At 34.5% G+C, this 23,606-nt stretch overlaps 1 protein-coding gene and 1 pseudogene across 1 annotated transcript; both read right to left on the bottom strand.

Annotated features, from left to right (window-relative positions):
* Window positions 1-16,398: 16,398 nt before the first annotated feature.
* On the bottom strand, window positions 16,399-16,952 carry LOC150035898 (uncharacterized). The gene is made up of 2 exons (XM_090313499.1): window positions 16,733-16,952; window positions 16,399-16,613 (listed from the first exon to the last, which is right to left on the bottom strand). The coding sequence occupies exons 1-2, from the start codon at window positions 16,950-16,952 to the stop codon at window positions 16,399-16,401; spliced, it is 435 nt and encodes a 144-aa protein (XP_090169625.1).
* Window positions 16,953-20,130: 3,178 nt separating this feature from the next.
* On the bottom strand, window positions 20,131-20,970 carry LOC150035899 (uncharacterized; annotated as a pseudogene).
* Window positions 20,971-23,606: the final 2,636 nt, after the last annotated feature.

Below are 23,606 nucleotides of genomic sequence, written 5' to 3' on the forward strand. Positions count from 1 at the left end.
AGATATTTATTTTAATTTTAATGTAACTATTAGTAACAAAATTGAAAATTTAAGATTTAATTAATCACAAATTTTTTTATGTTAATAAAACAATTATGAATATGTCTAAAATTATTATAAACAAAATTAAAATTTCATGAATCTATTAGATTTTTAAAGAAGAGAGTAGACACAAAATAAAAAATTTAACCATTTATTAGACACAATTTTAAAAATTTAGGAGCTAAACTTATATTCTAACATATTTATATAAATATCATTTTAAATATATGGATATATAACATTTAGATAGTAACATTAGTTACAAAATTGTAATAAATCACTATAGAATTATTCACCTAAATATATAAGCAAATAATAAAATTTACAACTAAGTTTTTTTTATACAACTAATTTTCCTGACAAAATTTACGAAGGATCAAAAGTATTCATTTATTAAGTGAGAATAATTGAAATGGAATCAAGTTTGTAGCTTCAAATTGTACTATAATATAAATATATCTTGTAAAATTAAAAAAAAAAAAAAAATACTCCTTGATGGAGCAACAAAAAATTGATATTAAAAAAATGCAAAATTTTTAAAAATAGAAAAATAAGAAAAATTAATTACACAAAATAGCAAAACTTAATCATTTTTTTTATAGAGGTTGATAGAGACTGATAGAAGTCAATTATATCTATGAATGATAGAAATTGATAGAAGTCTGCCATTGGTACTATGTGATAGATGCGGATAGAAGTCTATCAGTATTTATAAGTATTCTTTTTTTTACTATTTTTGTAATAGTTTGACATTTTTTCTGTTTGAAAAATTTTCAAAAAAAATTAATATACATATACTTATTTAAAGAAAAACTAAAAACTAAAATAAAAACAATAAAAAAAACCAACCAATTACTAAAGGAGGAATTGAACGCTTGGTTTTGGAAGTATGTACATCTTATTCGGGAAATTATTGGAAATAATTGTCAAATATTTTAATATTTTACAACCAACACTCTTTTAGAAAATTCGCTGAAATAGGTTTTTTTTTTTCAATCCTTTCTGGTCGAGATCGACCACCGAAATTTGAATAAAAAATTAACCTTTTCATCATATATCAAAATTATCGATTGTTTTAGATTTTCTCGGTAAAATCTGATAAGGTTGAACAAGAAAATTCTACATAAATCTTCGAAATATTATGTATTCTTTCCAAATCTTATACTACTTTCTAATAGATTTACAAATTATTCAAATGAATTTGCCAAATGCATCTCACGTGATCACAACCTGATTTTTAAATCTTGGGAAAGCTTTAAGTAGGATTTAATGATACATAGACTTCATTTTGGTTGAGAAAATCTATTTGAATGAATTTCTAAAAAGGGACTAGCTATGAAAGATAAAAATCTTTTTAGGTTGCTTCTAGCAATTTCCCATCTTATCTTATACATGTCAATTAACCATTAAAGCAACAAGAAATTTCAATTAGACACAATATACTCATCTATAATATCATATCATACTACCTTAAAAAGTGGCTTGAGAGAAATTTTTAGACTACTTTCACTATTACAAAACTGGATTTTAATATCGGTTTAAAATTGACATTATAGGGGTACAATATCAGTTGAAAACCAACATCAAAGATCATGTTATAAAAGGTTTATAATGTCGGTTAATCGACATTATAGATAATCAAGATTTCAATGTCAGTTATCTTTAATGTTACTTTTCAACCGACATTGAATACTATTTTTAATATTGGAGTTCGACTGACATTGAACATCATCTTCAATGTCGGTTTTCACATAATTTTTGTCATTAATTGTCCGATATTAAATGTCTATCATCATTTTGTCATTGGAAAAAAAAAGAAATATATACATTTTTTTTCTTACTCACGTGTAAATCAATAATATTTTCTTTTTTTTTAAACAATAATATTTTTCTTTTACCTATACATATACAAAATAAAATCTCAATTGCTTTAGTATATACAACTCAACTTTCCACAAACACAAAGATTTTAATTCACAACAAAGAAAGTGATACATTGTTTAACTAGGTAATGTATCAACAAGTTACATTGATCAATATATACATAGAGCTCTAAAGTCTAAACCTAATAAACAATATATCTTATAGACTCACGAACACAAACTAAACAAAGTTATCAAACCTAGCAACTCAACTCAACAATGTAAAGAAATTCAACTCAATGATTTGGCTTCTAGTAAATCTTATGGGTCTCATGCATGATTATGCATATGAATTAGTTTTAAGAGTTGTTACAGAGAATGCATCAATGCTAAAATTAGTCCACTCTAAGCAATGTTCTCTTGAGAAAGAAATTAACATAGCAAGAGGAACATTCTAGCAAGAAAGAGAAAAATGAAAAACAAACAAACTAAGAGATTTTCTGATAAACAACTCGGAAATGGACAATAAAATATAAATTAGAAACAACAAAGCAAGAGGGAAAATGGGCAATAACATACTAATTAGAAACAAAAAAGTAAGAGGATGTGTTCAGAAAATACAAGTAATATCTAATATGCACTAACCTATTTATTTGCAAAAACTAAGGCAACTGCACCTTGCAACTCTTCTTACTGAACAAATACAAAAGAAAAACTATTAAAACTGGATAACAAACTTTATTCATAAACAACTTAAACGATTATTACCAATATCAATACTTTATCCAAAACAATGTGGGCAACTCAGAGAATTATCCCCCAAAAAAAAAAAAGTAAAAAAAAAAATGGATGGATACAAAAGGAGCAGAAATAAATATGAAAAAAATCAAAAGAACATTCCCCAGTGCTTCGATGGTATTACTTCAACTAACTACAAATATAAACAATAAATTAAAGGACCAATATGGTATGATTCAAAAACTTATCTCAGATAACATTGCATGAAGAAAAATTCCTAGAGATGCACATAACTATTTGTACCTTTGACAAACTATTAGAAGGAATTCTAACGAGGCAGCCCTCCAATGCTTTCATATATACTACAAGGTCCTTAGCACAACTGCATGAAGAAATAATTCAAATGAAAGTAAACACAAAAATTTCTTTCGAATATAATTTGATATACACAATAGTGAGATGTGCATATCTCCCTTAGTCAATTTTAATGATTCTAAGTAGAGTACCATTAAAAAAAAATGTTACTCCAAGCACTAACTCTACAATAGCCAATATTAGGACATTAATTATAATACTCGTTCAGTGAAATAAAAATGTAACTGCAAATTTCAATACTAAACTAGGAACCATTATCAAAATTTAACCTAAAGCTAAGTTTACTAACTCTGATATTTTGGAAAATTTTCGGCAACATAACGACAGTACCACAATAAAACAAAAAAATTTACCTTGAACCTATTCAAAGAAACACAATCCCAATAATTTCTACAACCATTTCTTCTCAACAGAATTATCAGAATTCCAAAAAACGAATATTCAACACTTCATAAAATAAATCTAACAAAACTTGTTAAACATTAACCAACTGTATTCAATGACAACTCAAGGAAACTAAACTAAGACATATTACAAGTTCTCAACTCAAACAATTAATTAAGAACCAACTTAAATTTAAAACAGTTTCAAATTCCAAACATTCAAAATAACCAAAATCCACTCAAGACACCCGATACCCACCTGATTACTTTGTAACACAAACTCACAAGGTAACATATTATACTTTCTAAAAACAAGACCATCGATGTTCCTCTAAAAATATTTTTATGTCAAACCACATAAATGTTAACGTGCTCTTTAACAATAACCAAGTCACATAATAGCGTTTCCGTGTGTTTTACTATTAAAATCAACACAAGGAACATCCATGCATATCCAATAAGTTCAGAACACTTCACAAATTCATAATAATATAAGTCATAATTATACATAATACAAATAAATCGTACAACTTGCTCATACATAAGCAAATAGTGAGTAACTCAAATTTGACATGAAAATACTATGAGTAAGTGTTGAAACTCACCAAATAGGGGGGAAAAATTGCTGGAAGACTTTTGAGGCTACTACCAAAGAAATTAGAATTATAATTCAAATGTACTTACAGAGCAAACCACACATTTGTATCACAAAGACACGTGAACCTTTGAAGTATGCAAGATTACTAAAAGTATTTGATAGTAAAGAATAATTTATGAATGAAAAAGATAGTAGACATATTTAAAACTCCACCTAAAGCACATGGGATAAGAACATCATATTCATGAACTAGATGATTGTTCAAGTCAAAGCCATCTGCACCTTGAAAATTTACTAGATTGTTGGTCTTTTCTTTATAATAAAGCAGGTAAGGTACATTAATCTTGCTTGGATTCATTACAAAGCCAGAGATATCACTCACTACAACAATTTTTCCTCCTCTTTCATGGATAAGTCTTGCTGGCCAAGATCCCATATTAAATTCCTGTTAACTGCAGTTCATAGAGGTTTCTTCAATTGAGATGCTGAATTATTTCAAAGAGAATGCAAAACAATGTTAACACGACCATTAAGTTTGCAAGTTTGAATTTCAATGTACCTGAATAACAAATTTCAAAACTTCGATTTTCTTCAGCTGAATTACATTCTAAATTCATTCGAAAACCAACATCACCTCTGTCTCTTATAACATCCACAAAAAACAAAAACAAAATTACATTATAAATTCATCCCACATCCATAAATCACAATAAAAGCTAATTTCCTAAATATTCTTTTATACGATATATTCATTACAGGCAAGAAAAATACACAAGCACCACACCAATCATACTTCCATTCATTAACTAAGGATGTGAAATAATCCTATTTAAAATAATAATAACATAAATAACTATTACCAACCGAACGAAAAAATCTTCAAATAATTTTCCACTTTATGATACACACCATAACTAAAACTTAAATAACTAAATAACAATATGAGATAAGAAGTTCAAAAATTTTCTTTGAAATGATTAAAAAAAAAAAAAAATCCAGATACAATACTAACAACTCATCAAGATGAAATTATTTTTTCCTTTCTTAGGTTAATTTATAGAAAGAGTTTGTATATAGTCTCTTGGTTTTAAGTTAGTAAGCAATTGAATTTTCAAATAGTCTGATTATTTGAAGAAAGAAAATTCAATGTTGTATTCTTTCAAGACTTCAAACCATTTAAGTTTTCATTTAACTTAGCTTAAAGAAACAAATTACAAATATTTGGACAAACTATTGCACTTTTTTGATATGTTTATTTATGAAAATTACCTAAAGAATAATGATGCACTGTCTTGCCAAGTCTTGTAACATCCACTAGTTTTCTCAAATGATAATTCCATTCGACATAGTTGCAATCTTAAAGTAGAATAAAAAGGAAAACACATTATCATAAAAAATACCTAAAGCTTCTAAATACTAACAAGAACAAAGGAAGGTCACGTTCATTAAAAGTTTATAAGAAAAGAAAGAGCATTATGTACACTTATATATGTTTATTAATCTCATCAAAATGAAGGCAACAGGCTCATGAACTAACTCTCTAAGTTCCTCCACATGATAAGGCTCATGAGCATTAGGCAAATAAGCAAAACTAGTTGCAGCAGGACCTTGTCGCCCTTCATTATTAAAAGCATCGAACAACAACAGTACCTTCTTATTCTCCACATAGTTTTTCCTGAGCACAATGATGAGAAAATAGGTATGGTGTTGAGTTCCAATCTAGTTCTCGAGTGTTCCATATGCCCTAAAATTTCAAGGACAATATCAAACTTTTCAGACCTGATAAAAGCTCTAAAAGTTAAAGAAACACATTCCAATAAAAAAAATTGAGTTTTCTTAAAGAACAAATCCAACCATAACACAAAAGCTACTTGAAGACAGAAGAATCCCCATCCAACCACTTTACATTTCAAAAGTAAAACATAAAATTTCCACATTAATTCGACAGATTTCAAAATTTCTAAAAGAATAAAGGATCTATGTGATCCAACGGCTAGAGATGGTTTATGGGCTGCAGATTAGTGAGAGTGAGAGAGGGAAGAAGAGAGATCAGGAGGTCAGGTGACGCGAAACTACTGGAGCGTGAGTTAGAGAGAGAGTTCAACGGGGGGCAGGCTTGCCGACGACGCTAGGCAGTGGACGGTCATGCATTTTGTTATATTACATGCTAGCATGCTGATTATTTTCATTATATTAATATAAGAGTTATATTAATTAAGAAAATGACATGATCACGCATCATATTTGAATGTTATATTTAAAAGCTTAGGTTAATTTCTAAAGTATTTAAAGACATGATCATACTATATAGTTTACATGATTATAACATAAGTATTATATTGTATGTTTTAATGTATGATTAAAAGCATGCTTACTCTATAGTTATTTATTAACAATAATATAAAAGTTATATTATGTATGTTAATGAATCTGATATGCATGGAGTGTGGTTTTATTACTTTGTTTATAATTGTTATATTTAGTTAATAATACCGTGAGATGCATATGATTTGATTGCATGCTAGCCTAATGCGATTAGGATAAGGTTAATTAATTTATTTTAAATGGTTTAAAACTTGTTTTAATTAATTTTTAAATTTTATTTCTAATAAGATTAGATTTAAAATAAATCTTTTATTTTTCTTTTAATAGAATAAAATGAGAAAATAAAAAAAAAATAAATTTACAAAACATTTTCCTATAAAGGACTTTTGTCTAAGGAACATTCTTTCTAGGATTGAGGTATTTAAGCTGACGAAAATAAAACATCCCTACCTGGGAATCAACCTGGAAGGTGAACTAGTCAAATGTTTCATAAGCATGCAATAGATGATTAGAATTTATTAAGGCGTTTAATAAGATAATCATACATTATTAAACTATCCAATATAAGAGTTATATTGGAAAATTTAACAAGACTTAGATGAATTTTTCAGCCTCATTTACCTTGTGAACTCTCAGATGAAAAAAAAACTTAGTGGGAGAAAACATGATATATATGATATGTCTGATTTTCCTACGTTCTTGGGTAATTCACACCGTGAGATTTATGGTTGGCCTTAAGGCACCTTGATGCGTCCCCTACATATAGTGTTTGCATAGGTCAATATCAAGGTGAATTAGAGAAGGTATTTATAGTAAGTGGGAGAGGGACATGTATCAACACATCCCTCAGTCTCCATCATTAGTTGACAATGTGAGATTCATGCTAGGCCTCGAGGTGCCTTTGATGCATCCCCCTACAGATGGTGTTTACATGAGTCAATATCAGAGTTAACTCTTGCAAAAAATAAGGTTATAATTTTTTGTTCTCAGCATTGTTCTTCATTATGGTAGACTTGTTGGGGCAAAAATTATAAATTCCAAAATGATGAGTTACATTTATAGGAATTCATTAAGGTGGCCGATGAAATTTTGACCAAAATTATGCTAACTAAATATTATAGGAATAATAGTTATTTTGGTATAATATTTGGTCGAGAATGTCTCCATCCTGTAACAACCCGACCCCCTAGGACTCAAGCTAGGCTGTTACCAACACATGCATGCATGTAAATTAAAACGAAATTCTTTTTATAATGAAATAAATGTTAAATAAATGAGATAACTAAAAAGATTTGCATTAAATTCAAACACTTAAAGTCAAGGATAGGATACCCCTAAATCATGAAAAGAAACAATTAAGTCTGAAAAAAAAACTGAATCAGTAGTCCCGAATCTTAAAACTAAAAATTTCAAAACATAATTGAAATATTAAAATATGAGCAGAAGCATGTAAACTAGTCCTCGGTGGCTCGATCAAGGATTCCTCTTGTTAGTCGCCGGTGCATCTCTACCCTTATCTGAAACAACAACATGAGAAAGAATGAGTATAAAAATACTCAGTAAGTAACCCCACTACTGGGGTTAAGCTCTAGATGCCTACCTCTGGTGGAACACAAATACTCCTTTAGTCCTCATGGAACTCATACATGAACAACTGATTTTCATCCTATTGTAGTTAAGTATGCCCACTACCTCTAGTAAGTCCAGTAGGACCCACAATCTCTGGTGAATTCTGAAGGAAAGCACCACCTCTAGTGAATCCCGTGGTGATCTCGAAAGAAACCACCACCTCCAATGAATCCCGAAGGAAACACAACCTCTGGTGAATTCCGAAGGATAACACCACCTCTAGTGGGCATCTAACTAATCAGGAAGGACATTATCACAATCTCAACATCACGAGTATCACAACATGATTCTATAACATACATATACATCTTAACATCATAGTTCTACGACATACATATACATCTCAACATAATGGCTCTACAACATACATATACGTCTCAACATCCTTAGATCAAATACAAGCTCATGGAATCAAATATCATCTCATGCTAGCATTCAAGTATCTATATGCACAATTAATCTTTCAGATCCTCATACAAGAAAATACATCAGTCATACTATACTATCAGTCTATCATGCTATCGTTCTGTCAAAATATCAATCTATCATGCTAACATACATCTAGTGTCTGACCCGTGGATAATTCTAGTAGTAAGATTACTTACCTCGAAGTTAAATCCAAAGAAACCTAAGAAAGCTTATCCTTTTCTAGCCAAGCAATAACTAAAATAAATCCAATATTTACATCAATATTTTGGGTCTAACTCCAATTAACCAAATTATTCAAAGACCACCAATTTAACTTTACCTAAACTATGGCTCGGTCTAAACTTAATTCCAAAACCCAATTCTGTTGGCTATCTAAACATACACAAATTCCAAAATTAATATCTTAATCTCCACAATTAATCTTAATTCAAAATAACCAGCCAACAACTTACTCAAAACTTACCAAACTTCAAAAGAAAATTGGCCTTTAATTTGATGAGCAATGCCCTTAAACTTCTCAAATCTTGAATCTAAAGTCCAAACCCAAGAGATATTAACAATTTTAACCCAAAACCAAAACATATAAAATTTAATCTAACAATCCCCAAACCAAACCACAATATGGGGTTACTAAGCCTTGGAACTTACCAAATCGCCACGACGAAGGGACTTCAACACCCACTGGACAGTGCATAAATTCTTCTCCAAAACCCCCAATTAACCTTTAAATGCAAGAAGGAATAAAATTATAAACCCAAGACATAACAAGTGATCAGAAACCAACCAAGAACAACAACATCAAAAAACTTATGCAAAAATCTTACTCCAACCAAGATTCGATCAGAACCTGTTCGCACGAGATTTCAAGAGAAATTTATTTCGTGGAACTTGAACTTTGTATTTGTATTAATTTTGTGAAAAGTGAGTATAATCTCTAATACATAGTATTTTGATGCTTTCAAAATAAATAATAATCTTTAAGTTGGTTGATCTTCTTGAACGATCGACCTTTAGGCTTGTTGATCTTCTTGGGTGATCGGCCTTTGGGCTTGTTGATCTTTTGGATGATTGACCTTTGGGTGTGTTGATCTTCTTGGATGATCAACTTTTGGGCTTGATGATCTTCTTGGACGATCGACCTTTAGGCTTGTTGATCTTCTTGGACGATCGGCCTTTGGCCTTGTTGATCTTCTTGGATGATCGACCTTTGGGTTTGTTGATCTTCTTGGAGGATTAGTGTTTGCACGAGGATTCCGAAGAAACTTTTTTCGTGGAGTTGAACTTGAGTTGGTGTTGATGTTGAGGTTGGTTTGATGGATCTGGTTCGATCTCTAGTACTTGATTCTCTGATTCTCTCTCAGTTGGGTGGATGTACTTGACTTGAAGAAGAAAAACACCGAACGTTCTTGAAGTAGAAGACTTGGAAGAGTGTTTGTGTCTTAAAGGGTCTTCTGTCTTCTAGAGTGTAGGTTCAGGAGTCTTGGGAGTCTTCTGCTTGTTGATGAATTCTCTCTGGGCTCTCTTAATGTAGAATTGCTTGTATCTTCAAAGGACTTTAGTCTTCAGAAGGCTTGTATCTTCAAAGGACGCCAGTCTTCAGAATATTTGCATCTTTAAAGGACTTCAGTCTTCAGAATACTTGTATCTTCGAAGGACTTCAGTCTTCAACTGTGGTTAGCTTCAGGAGTCAATGAGTATTTTGATTGTAGAGAATTCCAAATGAGGAGAGCTTCTCTATTTATAGCCAAATTTCTCGTTCAACAGAACCAAGTGGAGGAAGAGATCTGCAACGAAAGCTGGTTCAATGGTAAGGTCGAGCTGATGGCGAAGGGGGCTAACGACGAAGGGAGAGCGCTACTGGCTGGGAGTGCGAATTTCTAGGCGGCATGGAGCTGGGCAGCTGGGTGTCGACGACACGACTTTAGTTGGCTGGAGCAGATCTGGGCAGTGGCTTTGGTGGTCGATCGACTAGCGACACTGTAGAGCACGAACGGACGTCCCAGTCGGTGGTTGGATCTCGCGAGGACGGACGACCCACTCGGCATCTGGACGACGCGACGTCAAACGGGGGAAAAAGAGCTGGGCGACACTTGACAGCTTAGTTGAAGTTAATTCCAGCGACGACGAACGACGAGTAGCAAAGCTAAGGCTAGGGAAGAGGCTTGGCGGCATTGAAGAAAAGAAAATGGGGGGGGGGGGGGGGTGTCTGCACGAGGAAGAAGAAAGGGAAAGGAGAGAAAAAGAAAAATAAAAGGGAAAAGAAAAGGAAGGAAAAAAAATTAAAGGAATAAAATAAAATAAATAAAATATCTTATTTCATTTTATTCTATTATGTTTGACCTTATTTTATTATTTATTTTCTTTTTCCCAACTTTTAATCCCTTCTTCCTTACAATTTTCAATTCAAAAGAATTTCACCAATCCCCTTCCAAAATGAACTAAATTCTTTACATTAATTCCAAATTAAAATTTGGGACATAAATTTTAAAAATTACACTTAAATTTTCAAAATTCCAAAAATGTCCTTTAATTAAAAGAAATTACTAAAATTATATTACTAAAAAATTTTGGGATGTTACATTCTACCCCACTTACAAAACTTTCGTCCTCGAAAGTTACTTCTGGAACAACTCCGGGTACTGGACCCTCATCTCATCCTCTCGCTCTCAAGTAGCTTCCTTAAATTGATGATTCCGCCACAAGACTTTCACAAATGCTATCTCCCTGCGGCATAATGTCTTCACCTCTCTGGCGAGAATCTCTACAGGTTTCTCCTCATAGCTCAAGTTGTCATTCAATTGCAAGGGCTCAAAGTCAACTACATGAGATGGGTCTATCACATACTCTCTCAGCATTGGAACATGGAAGACATTATGAACTCGAAAAGTCCAATGAATCTCGGACTCAACTTCCCTTTCCTTCCAAACCTCAGAATACCTTTCATAGATGCCACTTTTAGGAGCACTTTATCACCAGTCTCAAATTCCAGGTCCTTACGTCTTACATTGTCATAGATCTTCTGTCTTCTCTAAGCTATTTGCATATGAACCCAGATCTTCTGTATTGCCTCATTCGTGGTTTGCACTAGTTTAGGTCCTAGTAATTTCCTCTCTCCTATCTCATCCCAACATATAGAACACCCGTAACTCTTTCCATATAGAGCCTCAAATGGTGACATCCTAATAGCGGACTAGTAGCTGTTATTAAGCAAACTCCATTAAATTCAAGTGAGTATCCCAGCTTCCTGAAAACTCTAGGGCACAGCTACGCAACATATCTTCCAATATTTGATTTAATCGCTCTTTCTGCCCATCAGTTTGTGGGTGAAAAGCTGTGCTGAAATCCAATCAGGTCCCCAAAGCTACCTGAAGGCTCTTCTAAAAGTTTGACGTGAAACGAGGGTCTCTGTCTAACACAATGGACACAGGCACTCTATTTAATCCCACCACCTTTTTCATGTATATCTGTGCCCAGTTATTTACTAAAAAAATGGACTTTCCAGGTATGAAATGGGCTAATTTAGTAAGTCTGTCTACCACAATCCAAATCACAGTGAAACCTTTGACTGTTTGGGGCAACCCACAATGAAGTCCATAGACACATGCTCCTACTTTCATTATGGAACACTCAATGGCTGTAACAAGCCTGCTGGCTTCTGTCTCGGGGCTTTCATTTGCTGGCACACCAAGCACTTACTGACGAACTCCGCAATCTCTCTTTTCATATCATTCCACCAGTAATAATGTTTCAAGTCCTGATACATCTTGGTGCTGCCAGGATGAATAAAAAAAAAGGAACTATAAGCCTCTGACAACAACTCATTCTTAATATCATTATCTGTTGGCATGCATAAAGGAGACCACCTTCCCCTGATACCGAGAATTTACCATCATGACCTGACTCCACCCTACGAATTTGCTCCTCCAGATAACGGTCACACTGTTGCACATCAATAATTCTTTACCTTAGACTCGGTTGCACTGACAATTGCGCTAATTGTGCTATGACCTTCCCCACTGCCACTGTAATCTCTGCCCGCTCTAGCTCCTTTCATAAACGAGTCTGTTTAGTAATGAGAGCTACTAAATGGGCTACCTTTTTGCTTAGGGCATCTGCCACTACATTCACCTTTCCTAGGTGGTACAAAATTTTGCTGTCATAATCCTTCACCAGCTCTAACCACTTTCTTTGCCTCATGTTCAACTTCTTCTTAGTAAAAAAGTACTTTAAACTCTTGTGGTCAGTGAAAATCTGTATCTTTTTTTCCATGTAGTGCCTTTAGATCTTGAGAACAAAAACCACTGCTGCTAATTCCAAGTCGTGTGTGGGATAATTCTGTTCATGCTTCTTTAACTGACGTGAAGCGTAAGAACCTACTCTTCCCTACTGCATCAATACGCATCCTAAACCCTTCTTAGACGCGTCACTATAAATGACAAAACCACCTGATTCATCTGGTACTATAAGAGCTGGGGCTGAAACTAGCCTTTGCTTGAGATCTTGGAAACTACTCTCACAAGCCTCATTCTAAACGAAAGGAGCTCCCTTCCAGATCAATCGAGTCAATGGGGTGGCTATGTAAGAGAAGTCCTTTACAAATCGTCTATAGTAGCCTGTTAACCCTAAGAAACTACACACCTCACTAACTGTGGTTGGACGAGCCCAATTTGTAACTGCCTCAATCTTTGCAGGATCCACGGAAACTCCTTCCTTTGATACTATAACATATAAAATTTAAATTAACAATCCCCAAACCAAACCACAATAGAGGTTACCAAGCCTTGGAACTAAATCGCAACGACGAAGGAACTTCAACACCTGCTGGACAACACACAAATTCTCCTCCAAACCCCCCAATTAACCTTTAAATGTAAGGAGGAACACAATTATAAACCTAAGACATAACAAGTGATCTAGAAACCCTCAATTAACCTTTAAATCAAGAACAAAAACACCTAAAAAATTACGTAAAAATCTTACTCCAACCAAGATTCGATCGGAACCAAGTGGTGGAAGAGATATGCGGCGAAATGTGGTTCAACGGTAAGGTTGAGTTGACGACGAAGGGAGGGCGTGGCTGGCTGGGAGTGCGAATGTCTAGGAGGCGAGGACCTAAGTGGCTGGTCGTCGACGACGCGACTTCAGTTGGCTGGAGCAGATCTGGGTAGCGGCTTCGGTGATCAGTTGATGAGTGGCGCCGCAGAGCACGTACGGACATCCCAGTCAGCGGTTGAATCTCGCGCAGACGAACAACCCACTCGACGGTTGGATGACGTGACATTAAATGGGGGAAAAAGGGCTGGGTGCCACTCGACAGCTCGGTTGAAGCCGATTCCAGTGACGACGAACGGCAGCGCTGAAACTATCAGTCTATTGGAGGAGGAGTCTTGGCGGTGCTGAAGAATAGAAAATTGGGGGGGGGGGGTGTCTGCGCGAGGAAAAAAAAAGGAGGAGAAAAAGAAAAAGAAAAGGGAAAAGAAAAGGAAAGAAAAAAAAAAAAAATTATAAAGGAATAGAATAAAATAAAATATTATTTTCTTTTATTCTATTATGTTTTACCTTATTTTATTTTTTATTTTCTTTCTCCCAACTTTTAATCCCTTCTTCCTTACGATTTTCAATTCGAAAGAATTTCACCAATCCCCTTCCAAAATGAACTAACTTCTTTGCACTGATTCCAAATTAAAATTTGGTGACATAAATTTTCAAAAATTATACTTAAATTCCCAAAATTCCAAAAATGACCTTTAATTAAAAGAAATTACTAAAATTATATTACTAACAAAATTTGGGGTGTTACATTCTTCCCCACTTACAAAACTTTCGTCCTCGAAAGTCACTCCTAGAACAGCTCCGGGTACTGGGCCCTCATTGAAGGAAATCGAATCCGAGGATTTCTATGAGCAGCGGAATAGATCTTTCCAAATTACAATCATGAATGAACATTACAATTACAGTCGTATACAAAACATATAGTTATGCAATTAATATACAAATTACAGCATGATACAAATAAACAAGGGGAATGCTACGAACGTTTGTTGATTCGTCTCCATCCTCCTTGCTCACGAACACTCGAACACAGCAACCTTGAACGCTCGAACAACACAACCACAACACAGCACGAACACCGCGCACTCGTCCTCTACGATCGCCTCGGTCATAAACGCCACAACAACACGAATGGCCTCCACAGAAACTCGACGGTGTTGAGTTGAGTATGACACCACCAAGAAAGCTACCTTTGTATTCTTGGTGTGAGAATCTAGAGGGTGGGCTCTGTTTTGACTTGGAATGAGGCAGACGAAGGATGAAACACCGATCGTGTACACAATTGGACAAGTGGGAGATAGCTGAGATCTATTATATAGGTCGATGCCCAATCGTTTAACAAAAGCTAAGTGATCATCTAGCAAAAGCTAAGTGATCATTTAGCTTACCGCTTAGTACCGTGTCTGTTGCTTACAAAACACAACATGATCGTTTAGCTCACTCAAGCTGTCGCTTAGTAAATCGGTATTTACTTGACAACTTCTATTCCGTGAGATTCTTTTTCCGAGAGAAATCTCAAAACAATTTTTGCCAAAACTTACTAAAATTAGGAAAATAATTTTTCTTTTATCTCATGGTCACCATGAACCACTAATAACCTCCCACTCTATTGGTTACTAGAGAAAAAGATTTAATTATCCAATAAATAATATTATTATAAATATAAATGATAACCAATTTATCATACTATATTTATAACCTATAGTTTTAATATTTCATTTTATGAAACATATAAACCATAGTTCTTTTTTTATTCCATGGTACTTAATGTAAATCTCATTTACATCAATCCTCTACTAGATGTATCTCATACATCATATCGATTATATGATATATAATCAAAATACCTCTTATAGACCTATAGCTCGAATTCCATTGAGCTACCAAGGGGACCTTATAGACCTACAAATCGAAGTTCCAACAGTACGTGAATAACTGACTAAACTCTTTAGTCACGGGATCTACCATCCGTTAACTGCCAGACACTCCACTAAAGTTCAACAGTTGAACTCTTCTTACTACAGATATATTATGTGTCCATCTTAACCAATCAGCAGTACGACAACTTTCACAGATCGCTCGTAAGTACAACTGGGCCAATAACCATTATGCCCCTATAGTTACATCTAACTCCTTAAGTACCATTGATCTCTCTAATGAACATAAGTCATACTCCTACTATGACCGAGACTTCTCTTCCAAAGAGAAGCTGTGGCCACTAAATTCAAGCCCCAAAATCAGCCTTTAAGGGAGCAATCTCTCTACTTATCCCTGCTTCAGGAAAGAAGTGAATTCCATTTTGTGGATTGAGTTCCTAGCTCCCAGATCAGACAAGTCTCCAAAGAGGTAGGCATGTTGAGTTGGCAATTTGGCCACTCTCACCCATACTAATCAAAGGACCGCCCTCAAAAGTAGGAGTTCCCAAAACACTTAGAATTGAGGTCGTGTCACCTATGATCGTTTAAGTGAGATGTAAGTCTCTAGTATCAACGACGTTATATACAGAGTCTAGTCATCTCGTGGTCCAGGTCTTATACAAACTCTTTGTATAGGACACCCCCGCTCACAAGTCTCCACATGAATGGTCAGGATCTACCATCTGTAGTAGTTTACAACACTTGTAAATCTCACAAAGCGGGTCGTATCCGTAGTGTCACCAGGATCAGGTATCCCACCTTAATCCTTATATTATAGATCTATTTAGGTTATCACTTAAGGCATGATCCATTTGTATATCACATATACATGCTTAAGTTCACATAAGATAACCAAGGAGCTTTGTTTATTGGATATGAGTAAATGCCAGAATGAAATAGAATATATTTTATTCATCAAACAATGTGTATCTTTATAAAACAACAAGACTCCGGGAGAATTAGGACACCAATCCCAACATTCATCTCATCCTCTCGCTCCCAATTGGCTTCCTTGAATTTATGATTCTGCCATAGGACTTTCACAAATGCTATCTCCCTGCAACGTAATATACCTCTCTGGCAAGAATCTCTACAGGTTTCTTCTCGTAGCTCAAGTTGTCATTCAACTGCAAGGGCTCATAGTCTACATGAGACCGGTCAATCACATATTCTCTCAGCATCAAAACATGAAAGACATTATGAACTAAGACAGTGTTGGAGGTAATGCCAAACGGTAAGCTACGGGGTCGATTTGCTCCAAGACCTTGAAAGGTCCAATGAATCTCAGACTCAACTTCCCTTTCTTGCCAAACCTCAGAATACCTTTCATAGGTGCCACTTTTAGGTACACTTTATCACCAGTCTCAAATTCTTAGTCCTTACGTCTCACATTGGCATAACTCTTCTGTTTGTTGTAAGATGTTTGCATATGAGCCTTGATCTTCCGTATTGCTTCATTCGTCATCTGCACTAGTTCAGGTCCTAGCAATTTCCTCTCTCCTAAATCCCAACACATAGAAGACCTGCAACTCTTTCCATATAGGGCCTCAAATGGTGACATCCCAATAGTGGACTGGTAGCTGTTATTATAAGACAACTCCATTAAATACAAGTGAGCATCCCAACTTCCTAAAAACTCTATGGCACAGACAAGCAACATATCTTCCAATATTTGATTTAATCGCCCTGTCTGCCCATCAGTCTGTGGGTGAAAAGGTGTGTCGAAATCCGACTAGGTCCCTAAAGCTGCTTGAAGGCTCTTCTAGAAGTTCGACATGAAACGAGGGTCTCTGTCCGACACAATGGACACAGGCACTCCGTATAAACTCACCACCTTTTTCATGTATATCTGTGCCCAGTTATTTACTGAAAAGGTGGACTTTCCAGGTATGTAATGGGCTAATTTAGTAAATCTGTCTACCACAACCCAAATCACAGTGAAAATTTTGACTGTCCGGGGCAACCCCACAATGAAGTCCATAGACACATGCTCCTACTTCCATTCTGGCACATTCAATGGCTGTAACAAGCCTACTGGCTTTTGTCTTAGAGCTTTCACCAGCTGGCACATCAAGCAGTTACTGACGAACTTCGAAATCTTTCTTTTCATATCATTCCACAAGTAATAACGTTTCAAGTCCTGATACATCTTGGGGCTACCGGGATGAATTGAAAACAAGGAACCGTGAGCTTCTGATCACAACTCATTCTTAATATCATTATCTGCTGGCACGCACAAAGGAGACCACCTTCCATTGATACCGAGAATTCACCATCCTGACCTGACTCCACCCTACGAATTCCCTCCTTCAGATAAGGGTCACACCGTTGCGCATCAATCATTCTCTGCCTTAGACTCAGTTGCATTGACACATGTGCTAACTGTGCCATGACCTTCCCCACTACCACTGCCATCTCTGCCCGCTCTAGCTCCTTGCACAAATGAATCTGTCTAGTAATGAGGGCTGCTGAATGGGCTCCTTTCTACTTAAGGCATCTACCACTACATTCTCCTTTCCTGGGTGGTACAAAATTTCGAAGTTATAATCCTTGACCAACTCTAACCACCTTATTTGCCTCATGTTCAACTCTTTTTGAGTGAAAAAGTACTTTAAACTCTTGTGGTCGGTGAAAATCTGTATCTTCTTTCCATGTAGTGCCTATAGATCTTGAGAGAAAAAAACACTACTGCTAATTTCAAGTCGTGTGTGGGATAATTTTGTTCATGCTTCTTTAACTGACGTGAAGCGTAAGAACCTACTCTGCCCTACTATATTAATACGGATCCCAAACCCTTCTTCGACGCGTCATTGTAAATGACAAAACCACCTGATCCATCTGGTACTATAAGAACTGGGGCTGAAGCCAGCCTTTGCTTGAGATCTTGAAAACTACTCTCACAAGCCTCATTCCAAAAGAAAAGAGCTCCCTTTCGAGACAACTGAGTCAATGAGGTGGCTATGCGAGAGTAGTCCTGTACAAATCATCTATAGTAGCCTGCTAACCTCTGGAAACTGCGCACCTCACTGACTTTGATTGGACGAGCCCAACTTGTAACTACCTCAATCTTTGTAGGATCCACGGAGACTCCTTCCTTCGATACTACATGTCCTAGAAAGGTATGTAAGAAAATATACGAGTGTCTCAGCAACTTGTGCATTCACCAGTTGTTCGTCCTTTTTTTTGTGTGCTTTAGTCCATAATTCAATCCTTGTGACTGAAGTTGGATCTGAACTAATTTTTTTTTCTACAAAATAAGATTAAAAATAATGAACTCACATACAATATGAAAGCGAAATTGAAATATAGTAATAATGATGTTTATCATCTCTTCAGCCAAACGGGCAAACCCTTTCCTACTACATGTATGTGGGAGCTATGTTTTCTTCATGGCTTTGTATTTTTCACTTTTCAACTACTCAAATAGAAGACATTCAATATATATATATATATTTTTATCAAAGTAATAATAGGAAAATTTAAATGTACATGTTATGAAGTAAAGATTTTCATACCATGAAGTTTGCACTAGTCTTTTCACTCACAAAGTCCATCTAGTCATCTACAGATTGCAAATTAATCGAGCATTAGCTTCAAAAGTGCATCCTTTTTTTGGGCATCTCGAATTTGTTTCACTAGACGAGATTTTTTAGCCCTCCATAATCTACCCATCTTTTGGGGAAAAAAACATGTTTTGCCAATCTTCATCTACATTGTACCTTGACTAAAGTTATGAAGAGTTAGAAGTAAATCATAATGATATGTGCATTCAATTTGAATTATATAAATGAAATAAAGTAACTTTATACCTTGATAGATTTCCATAAGACTATTTTCAACCTCGTAGATAATTTCTTCAAATTTTCTAAAATCACTGGTATAACTTCTCTCAGTAGTAGACAAAGAAATAAAGCTAATCCTACCGATTCATCCTCAATGGGTTGTCTATCTTCATTGAAAACAAGGTTCACTCTAGATTTTTTATCAACGACTATTGTCTTCATCTTTGTAGAGCCCCTTGGTCTTTCTGGCAGAGCCGTTGTTTCAGATGGGGTTCATTGACTATATGATCTCCATTTTCAAGTCTGTTTACATTAGAAGTTGTTGTTTGCCTACGAATTGCAAATCTTGTTCGAATAGCCAGTGAGTGTAATGTAGGAATTGAAATAGGATTACATTTAGTTATCTTCTCATTAGGATTGAGTGAGAAATATTCAAGGTGGTCATTTGGAAGAGGCAAACTATCATTATCATGGTTAGACGCATTTGCTTTTTTCCTCTGGAGCCCTAACTCTTCTAGTTGGTGGTCATGCAACATTTTATCACTACAAATCTTCATTCATAGAGACTTTTTTTTTCCCTTTGACTTTTAGTTCCAAGGTATCTTGTATGTGTTATATAGTCTCAGGTGGTAGCATGTTTCCCATCATCTCAACCTAAAAGCATCATTAATAAATGATCAATAGGGATCATATTCTAAAAAAAAATAATAAACTCTTTTTACAATATAAATATATACCATCATTCGTGATCTCACTATAGTAGAGGTGGCTTATCCAATGACATACACATCGATATTGATACAAAGTTATGAAGAAGTATTTATGAAGAAAGTTAATGGATAGTAAATAACATCTATCAATATATCATATTTGCCAAAGTGGTTAAAAAATCTTTACAGAATAAAGGTTTGATCATGTAATCAAAGCACCTTTACATAATAAATATTATAAAGTATAACAATCACAAACAAGCATTTAGACAATGCATCAAACTGCTCCTCAAATCAAAACACCCTCACAATCTTGTCTTGCATAAGTAAGCTCATCACTTTCGTCAACGTTAATCTCCGCACTACGAATTTTTTCATTACTAACCACAATACCATCATAATTCTCATCGTATATCTCCAAGTCATGAAATCTTCTTGGTGGTGCTTTTAATAAGACATACCAACTTGAGGTGCCATGCTCTCTAACATAAAACATTTGTTTGGCTTGCGAGGCAAAGATGAAAGTCTCCCATACAAATATGCTTTGGCTTTGATTTAAATTAATAAGAGTGAATCCTTCCTCGACTTTTACTCCATTACGAACATTTTTCCAGTCACATCGAAAGGTTGGAAATTTGTAGACATAATAATCTAATAAGATGATTTTTTGTAACACCCCATAATAAGGAACGATTTCTTGTAACACCCTATAATAAGGAACTAGGTTCACAACTTGAGATTGATATTTTGCACTGGATCTACATAATGTTCTAGCATATACAACAACACCACTATTTTGGGTTGATTTTTCAACACTCTTTATGTGAAATCATTGCCTATTTATGTTGTATCCAGTATAAGACATAACATTTTTTCTAGGCCCATTTGTAAGCCATTTTAACAAGTTAGAGTAACCTTCAACAGAAGAATCTAATTCAATCTGGTAAGAATAAACATATCTACTTGTTAGTGAAAGTACATTATGGTTTTAAATATTCATTCGTTATTAAATAGTTAGTATTACCTTGGATTTCTGCTATGATGGAAATTGTTCTGTATGAACCTTCCAAAGTAGATTAGAATTTTTTGCCAATATTTTATCTAAGATCATGAGTTCATTCATATGCATTCTTCCCAAATAAGTTGTCATTAAATAATAGTCTTAAATTAAACTAAGTAATATTGTTACACAAAATAACTCACTCGATAAATGGTTCCATCTTTACTGTATTGAATAGGACATATTGATGTGCATTCTTAAGTATATAATCGGATAATAAAATTGGAGTTCCAGAAGACATAGGGCAACCGTCTAGTATGACATCATTCTGGTAATCTTCAATACGATGTTGTTTCTTCACTACCTCAAATGACTGTTTAAAATACTTGTTCGAGAACTCGACACATTCATCAGCTAAGTAACATGCTGCAATACACCCTTCTGGTCGTACTTTGTTCCGTATATAACCTTTCAATATCTTCATATATCTTGATTAACTGTTATTAGTATAAGGAATACCATAATTATAAATATATCAAAAGTAAAACAGTTACCTTTCAAATGGGTACATCCAATGGAATTGAACAATTCCGTATATACAAGTTTCACGAACTAAATGAATAACCAAATGTGTCATTATATCAAAAAATAAAGGTGAAAGTACCTTACAAGAAGATATAAAATGTCTACCACTTCTTTTTCAAGCTCTAACATAACCTCTCTATCAATTATATGTTGGCAAAGTCTATTGAAATATGAACATAGCTAGTATATTGCATGTCTTGGACCTTTCGAAAGCAAGCCTCTAAGCACTACAGATAAAAGTTGTTGTATCAACACATGATAATCATGAGACTTCAACTCCATCACTTTGCATTCATCTAATGATACACACTTTGAAATGTTTGAATTGTATTCATTGGGTAATTTTAGTTTGTATAACTTTGAACAAAATAATTTCTTCTCAGACTTCAACAATGTGTGTGGAACAGGAGGTAGGTAAGTTCTCCCTCCTCGTTCTTGAGGATGTAGGTCAGGGCGAATTTTCAAAAGTTGTAAATATTTTCTTGCATTAATTCCATATTTTGTCTTTTTATTTGTATCTAATAATGTACCTATAATAGTCTCAAACACATTCTTCTCCACATGCATGACATCCAAGTTGTGGCATATTGGTAATTCCTACACAATCAAAGTTCTAATCGTTAATGGTCTAGTTTGAACCTCACTAATTTGAAACTCAATAAAATACACCATAAACTTGGAGTTCGTTAACCTTCCAATATGGTAGATTGAAGAAAATTGATCGCTTCTTCCACCTTTGATTTGACGATTCTTTATGACTCTTGCTCTTTCTCTTTTCACCTTTCCCCTAACAATTATCAAAATCTTCAAGTTGGGCATAAATTGCACTACTTATTGTAACTCTTCTTCTATTTTTCCATCAAACCATGTCTTTTTTTCCCGATATGGATGAGCCATTGATAAGAATCGTCTATAACCCATATATGCAAATTTTTACTATGTTTTAACCAATAAGAATGAGTATTATCTCCACAAGTAGGGCATGCATATTTACTTTATGTGGTGCATCTGAAAAGATTTCCATATCCTGGAAAATCATTTATAGTCGACATAATAATTAATCTCAAATTGAAATGTGTGTTACTTACAATATCATAAACTTGTACTCTTTTCCATAGTTGTTGTAAATCTTCCACAAGAGGTTTTAGATAAACATCAATATCATTTCCTGGTTGTCTATGGTTAGGAATCAACAATGTCAACATTATATTTTCTTTTTTCATGCATAACCAAGGAGGAAAGTTGTAAGTAACAAGCATGACTGGCCAACAACTATACCGACTACTCAAATTGGAGAATGGGTTAAACCCATCCATAGCAAGGCTTAACCTTAGATTGCGTGGATCCATAGAAAACTCAGGCCACTTTTTATCAATTGTTTCCCATGCAATAAAGTCAACTGGATGTTGAATTTTTCCATTAATACTTTTATGGTTCTAATACTAACGTAAATTTTTACTAACTTCATTTATTTTAAACATCCGTAAGTTGTGGAATGATAGGAAAGTATCTTAATACCTTTGTTAGAACACCTTGTTTGATTTGGTTTGTTCGTTCATCAATCTTCCATCTTGAAGTCGCACAATAAAGACAACTTTCTAACTTTTCATTCTCATTTCTAAATAAGCAACAATCCTCAACACATGTATGAATTTTTTGGTAGCCTAAATCAAATTCCTTGAATAATTTTCTAACTTCATAAATAGATCTTGGAATAACATAGTCTAGTGGAAGCATGTCATGAAAAAGCCCTAAAAGGCTAGTGAAGCTTGTATCTGACCAACCATTAAAAGTTTTCAGTTTATACAATACTACAATTGCTGACATTTTCGTATACTTTGTACAACTTGCATACAATGGAGTATTTTCCTCTTGAACCTTTTGAGAAAAATTGTCTTCCTTGCTTGATGTAGAATGGTCATTAATGTTGTTCTTCTCCCATATATGTGCTCTCATAGAAGTTTGTTGCTACAAACATAAAACTATCATCAACTTTATTCTGGACTTCATCCCCTTCACATACTTTTCCATGATGATACCAAATATTATATGTAGGGTCAGTTCCCTTAATGACCAAGTGCTCATATATGATTTGAAAATCACAATGTCTCATATTTCTACATTCTTTACATGGGCACAAAACTTTATCGACATTTAACTTCCTTTTCTTCACTTCTTGT

Source organism: Benincasa hispida, chromosome 5 (genome assembly GCF_027475165.1).
Source record: "Benincasa hispida cultivar pf3 chromosome 5, pf3_genome.v1.1, whole genome shotgun sequence".
In the NCBI taxonomy this organism is placed as follows: domain Eukaryota; kingdom Viridiplantae; phylum Streptophyta; class Magnoliopsida; order Cucurbitales; family Cucurbitaceae; genus Benincasa; species Benincasa hispida.

Excerpts from the sequence above, each read along its gene's own strand:
- LOC150035898 (XM_090313499.1), bottom strand. The coding sequence starts at position 16,952 with ATGGAGTTGTCTTATAATAACAGCTACCAGTCCACTATTGGGATGTCA. Across the intron at positions 16,614-16,732 it reads GAGTTATGCCAATGTGAGAC|GTCTTGGAGCAAATCGACCC; the intron begins GTAAGGACTAAG and ends GGACCTTTCAAG.